Below are 5,628 nucleotides of genomic sequence, written 5' to 3'. Positions count from 1 at the left end.
GCCGCAGCCATACAGTAGAGGAAGACCGAAATACTTCCGCGTACAGACGTTTAATGTATTTTCAGGTGAAATATGCCCCGTTACTGTGCTGTAAAACTTTGCAAAAATCGTGGAGGAACACCCGCTAAAGAAAACAAGAGAATAAGCTTTTACCCGTACGGTATCTATTATTTTCCCATCACGTTTCTATGTGCAGATACAGTCCTACTTCTAGCTAGCTTAACGAGCATGCTCATATTGGTTGCTGGCTAGCGTTGTGTATCCAGCAGTGCCCTCAGAACAAATAGTTAGCTGTCATAGAAAAACACAAAGCCTCCTTTGTTTACCTTTGTGTATAACAATTGACGAATGACTGGTGCTGCATTTGTTGTTATTGTGTTTCTTGGTCTTCAGCCTAGGCTGAAACACTAGTAACGTTACAGAAGCAATGCTTTGTATGTAATCTTGATCATTTGGATGGGGCTGACAAATCGAAATAGGGCATGTCAACAAATGTAGCTGTCTTAACAACATGTTTGTATTGTCTCCTCACACAGGTTCCCTTTGCAAGATGAGGTCAGGCTGCAGATATGGGTAGACAACATGAAGCGAGAGGAGTGGACCCCCAGCAGACACCAGTACCTGTGTAGTGAACATTTCACTGAGGACTGCTTTGACCTGCGATGGGGGATCCGGTACCTGAAACACACGGCCTTCCCTACCATCTTCCCTCACACACACGATGTAAGTAGACAGACACCCCTTCTGTGACACCCAACAAAATTATCAGAAGTCTTAATGCACATTTCCAGAATAGTGACAGCTATTAGAGTTTCACATTAGTTTGATCATGCATTTTACGCTGATCGTCATTTCAGTGTACAAAGCATTGTGTGGGGATATTTTCTTTGGGATTCATCGGGGCTGGGGTCAATTCAATGTGAAGCCAGTCGATTCAGGAATTTATTTTCATTTAAAATTCAACAATGGAAAAAAAAGTTTTGAAATGAATAACTTCTACTCCTCAGTTTACTGAGAAGTCATTGAAAATAGATGCTGTTTTTTCACATTTGGAATTGTTTTTTAAGTTGACTGCCTTGATTTTGAATTGTTTTTTAAGTTGACTGCCTTGATTTTGAATAGTTTTTTAAGTTGACTGCCTTGATTTTGAATTGTTTTTTAAGTTGACTGCCATGATTTTGAATTGTTTTTTAAGTTGACTGCCTTGATTTTGAATAGTTTTTTAAGTTGACTGCCTTGATTTTGAATTGTTTTTTAAGTTGACTGCCTTGATTTTGAATTGTTTTTTAAGTTGACTGCCTTGATTTTGAATAGTTTTTTAAGTTGACTGCCTTGATTTTGAATTGTTTTTTAAGTTGACTGCCATGATTTTGAATTGTTTTTTAAGTTGACTGCCTTGATTTTGAATTGTTTTTTAAGTTGACTGCCTTGATTTTGAATAGTTTTTTAAGTTGACTGCCTTGATTTTGAATTGAACCATCCCTGGAATTGATTAAAGTGCAACATCACATTGTATCGGTCGTACAACATATTTTACAGTGAAACGCTTTCATTTCTAGATCCAACAATGCAGTAACCTAATAATACAAAATAACACACAAATCCCCCCAAATAAAAATACATCAATTACAGCACTATACATGGCTATATTATGACAGCATGATTTCTGTTTGTGTTTAATCATCACTCTTTCCCCCCAGGATGCAGATAAAACCGTTTCCACCAGTAAGAACACCACCAAGCCCAAAACCAGGATATGCAACGCCAACATTGAACTCATCCGCTCCCCCTCCCCTCCTGGCAAGAATACACCTCTGATTCTGAAAAGGTCAGTCAGAGTGGAACCAGTCGTGGTGAGTGTTACTCCTGTCCTTAACCCTGAGGATGCCAGTGAATCTACGGTCACTACACTGTTATATGAAAGACCGCTTGTTTCAGACACAGAGGCCTCTACTCCTAGTGAAATGGTCCTGGGGGAGGTGATGCTCTCAGAGACCCAGGCTGCAGTGTGTGAGGTGAACAGAGAACTATCTGGAGACAGTGGTGGGATACTGACAGCCTCATGCTTGAACCTGTCCGGTGAGACACAGACACTGCAGCAGCTGGATACACTGGACTCCACTGTGACTGTGCTCTGCTGTGAATCCGTCGTCCCTGTCGGCCGTTTCTCTGAATGTGAAGCCACGGTGGACGCCCTCCACGTGGCCCTCGGTCAGACGTTTAGGATCTTCCCTCTGGAGCTGCGGAGGGAGGAGTGGGTGGGAGACCGGGAGGAGGGCCCCGGGGAGGGGGGACACATCTCTGTGTACGAGCACTCCTACTCCAAACAGGACACGGACCAGGAACAGCTGTGGAGGAAGACAGCCAGCCTCCACACCAAGATCATGGAGCTGGATAGGAGAGAGGAAAGCACCATGGCTAAAATACGATCGCTTGAGAGCGAGATGGCACATCTGAAGAAGAGCAACGTTGTTTTAAAAGAAAAGCAGAAATTACTAGAGGACTATATTACTTCTGCGTTGCTCTGATGTCTTAACCTTAGTGCTTTGTTTCCATTAACAACGGTCTTTCTAATGAGATGTATTTTGTCTAGTTATTACAGGGTTATTACAGGGTTATTACAGGGTTATTACAGTCTCAATCATTTGTACTTATTTATTATCTGTTTACATGTTTCACCAGAGTTATATTACTTACTAGTAGTGAGGCCCTTCTCAAAGAGCGTTGGCCAAGGCTACAATCTGTTCTCCAGCTCGTTCTAGCTCTTCCGTTTGTCTCCGCTAGGTGGCACTGTGTCTTTAGGACAGGCCCTGGCACGATGCACTACTGTTTCATGTTTCGACATCACTGACTGACATATTGTCAATATTAGTGGTGTAATTTGGAGCGTTTTAAGGGACGTGATATTCCCTATTCTTGTGCTACAGATGGCTGCTTGTTTTATTCAATGGTATAGTATTCGTATATCATATCAAATCTACTGTTCGGTCATACGGATCCTTACTGGTTATTAATGTATGCAAAGGTGTTTTTCACTAATGTTTTATATTTATTTGGATAATAACAAGCAGCCTGCGGTACGTAAGTATCCGAGTGACTGAGACGACTACACCGTTTTAGGTGCATCTTCTTGGTTCTAATTAAATGGTTGAATAGGAAAAGGTGCAACGCTTGCTCACTATTCAAAATATATTTTTTATTCAAGCAACTATTAAAAGCTTGACGTTTCGGGCCTTCGTCAATTTCCTTAAATAGACAGGTTCTGATAAATGAACCGGTTCTGGTGAAGACCATTGAAGGCCGAAACGTCAAGCTTTTAATACTTTCTCAAATAAAATCATATATTTGAATGTTAAACAAGCTTTGCATCCTTTTTGATGATGTAACTGGTTGCTCCTTGACTCCCATTGGTTGGGCGTCCTCTACTTCTTTCCATAAAGAAATTAAATGGTCAACTGATTTCTCATCACTGAAAATGCAACACTGCGGTCCTCTTTCTTGATGGAAATGGCTTACATTACCTGCAACCCTTTTATCAATGCAATGACATCACACGTGTCATGAAGAAACTGGTGCTTTCAAGAGGGGGGGGGGGGGGGGGGGTGTCAAATCATGACGTCAGTGATCTTCATGTTGGAGCTTTATGCAGCTGGGGGGGTCTAGCTCCGACTCTTTCTGGAGCTCCGACCTTCTTACCTGTGGATCGCTGACATAATGATTTGACCTTATATTTTATGGAGTTCCCGGGCTTCAGAGGTCTGAGTTCCCGGGCTTCAGAGGTCTGAGTTCCCGGGCTTCAGAGGCCTGAGTTCCCGGGCTTCAGAGGCCTGAGTTCCCGGACTTCAGAGGCCTGAGTTCCCGGGCTTCAGAGGCCTGAGTTCCCGGGCTTCAGAGGCCTGAGTTCCCGACTTGGAATTCCGAGTTGAACGACCGTTCAAAACTATTTTTCCCAGAGCTCGGAGCTCGTTTTAATCCGAATTCACAGATGTTTTGAACGCACTGAAGTCTGAGATTTCCGAGTTCACAGTTGTTATGAACGTGGCGTAACCTCGAACCAGAACTGACCGTTTCATTTCACTTGTAGTGAAACATAATGTGAGCAACGACTAGCATTCCATAGGAGCAACAGTAGAGAGATATAGCAGATACATAAAGCAGAATAGAACAGATGGGCTGCCTGTAGGAAGGGCTGCTTGTAGGAAGGGCTGCTTGTAGGAAGGGCTGCTTGTAGGAAGGGCTGCTTGTAGGAAGGGCTGCCTGTAGGAAGGCTTGTAGGAAGGGCTGCTTGTAGGAAGGGCTGCCTGTAGGAAGGGCTGCCTGTAGGAAGGGCTGCCTGTAGGAAGGGCTGCTTGTAGGAAGGGCTGCCTGTAGGAAGGGCTGCTTGTAGGAAGGGCTGCCTATAGGAAGGGCTGCCTGTAGGAAGGGCTGCTTGTAGGAAGGGCTGCTTGTAGGAAGGGCTGCTTGTAGGAAGGGCTGCTTGTAGGAAGGGCTGCCTGTAGGAAGGGCTGCTTGTAGACTATTGTGAGATGAAGGGAGCTCTAATCACAGTGGAGACGACACGCTGTAATTTGGACCTGAGATCTATAAGAGAAACGTCACACGCCTCACAGAGCCACTCTGAAGACACACGACATTGTCACTTTCCCAGTTTATTGATCTCGGGTAAAAAGAACAGCATGTACACTGAGATGACTGATTGATTACTAGTCTGCAATGCTACAAAGTCAACTTCACAGCAATTTTATTGATATCCGAGAAGAACTTTTGAGCAGTAATGAAGAAGCTGGGGACTTCACTGACAATTTAAAATCATATAGGTTGACTTTGATAATGTAAAGATTGGCCTATAGGTCCTGTCTTTGGCTCTAGATGATTGGCCCACGCCCTTGTTCTGTGTCTGTCCAATAGAATGTAGCAGCAGCACAAATACAAGGACACACACAACAACCAATCATGTCGGTCATAGGAAAACAACATTTATTCAATTCCAGATGTTAATTGCTGTGCTTGTGTGTTTCAATGCAGTACCTTTGTGTTCGCAACACATCTAATGAACTTTATATTACATTAGAACATGGCCCTCAAAATGGCAATCTGATGTTGCTCCTCACTCTTCTGCCTTTAGGCTCTCTCCTGGTCATCTGACTGCAGCTCTGTCTGTTGCCAAGTGATAGTCTCATCCTGTTTGTATCCTAGATCCTATGCAGAATGCAAACTGCCATCGGGCAGGCGTTATGTCTGCACTGCACCAACCCAGCGGGGTATTTCAGACAGCAGGATGATTAACTTAGACAGCTAACTTTGATTAGCAGACACATGTAACTGTTGATGTTCTGGTTGATTAAGAAAGCTATTTTTTTATTGGTTGTTTTTATTGGAAACTTCAGAACTGTGAAGTTATTTCAGGCCGTTTTGGACAGTTAGCTGCTAACTCATAGATCCATGTTTCTGGAGCAGCAGCCGATTCACAGGTTTTGTGTGGATACAGGAAGAACTCCAGGTATGGTTGAACTGAACATCTAAGCACTGACTTTTTGCCTTAGAAAAGCACTTACTTTAATTGTACCCGTAGTCATAACAAAAGACAAGTGGTTGTTAGGTCCATTTTTATCAATGATAATTATATGC

The 5,628-nt window shown here is 43.2% G+C and overlaps 1 protein-coding gene across 2 annotated transcripts; it reads left to right on the top strand.

Moving 5' to 3' along the window:
* Nucleotides 1-3,481, top strand: LOC139393061 (THAP domain-containing protein 5-like). 2 transcript variants are annotated; one of them, XM_071141399.1, is made up of 3 exons: nucleotides 1-155; nucleotides 537-723; nucleotides 1,701-3,481. In XM_071141399.1, exons 1-3 carry the CDS (start codon nucleotides 73-75, stop codon nucleotides 2,526-2,528), a joined length of 1,098 nt encoding a protein of 365 aa, XP_070997500.1. In that variant the 5' UTR covers nucleotides 1-72; the 3' UTR covers nucleotides 2,529-3,481. The 2 variants fall into 2 exon arrangements, with proteins under 2 accessions (XP_070997500.1, XP_070997501.1); XM_071141400.1 differs by having other exon boundaries at nucleotides 17-160; nucleotides 1,701-3,476.
* The last annotated feature ends 2,147 nt before the right edge of the window (nucleotides 3,482-5,628 follow it).

This window comes from Oncorhynchus clarkii, chromosome 33 (genome assembly GCF_045791955.1).
Source record: "Oncorhynchus clarkii lewisi isolate Uvic-CL-2024 chromosome 33, UVic_Ocla_1.0, whole genome shotgun sequence".
NCBI lineage: Eukaryota > Metazoa > Chordata > Actinopteri > Salmoniformes > Salmonidae > Oncorhynchus > Oncorhynchus clarkii.
Note: the sequence above shows the minus strand (reverse complement) of the source record. Positions and strands in the feature narration are given on the sequence as shown.

Excerpts from the sequence above, each read along its gene's own strand:
- LOC139393061 (XM_071141399.1), top strand. The coding sequence starts at position 73 with ATGCCCCGTTACTGTGCTGTAAAACTTTGCAAAAATCGTGGAGGAACA. Across the intron at positions 156-536 it reads AAGAGAATAAGCTTTTACCC|GTTCCCTTTGCAAGATGAGG; the intron begins GTACGGTATCTA and ends CTCCTCACACAG. Across the intron at positions 724-1,700 it reads TCTTCCCTCACACACACGAT|GATGCAGATAAAACCGTTTC; the intron begins GTAAGTAGACAG and ends CTTTCCCCCCAG.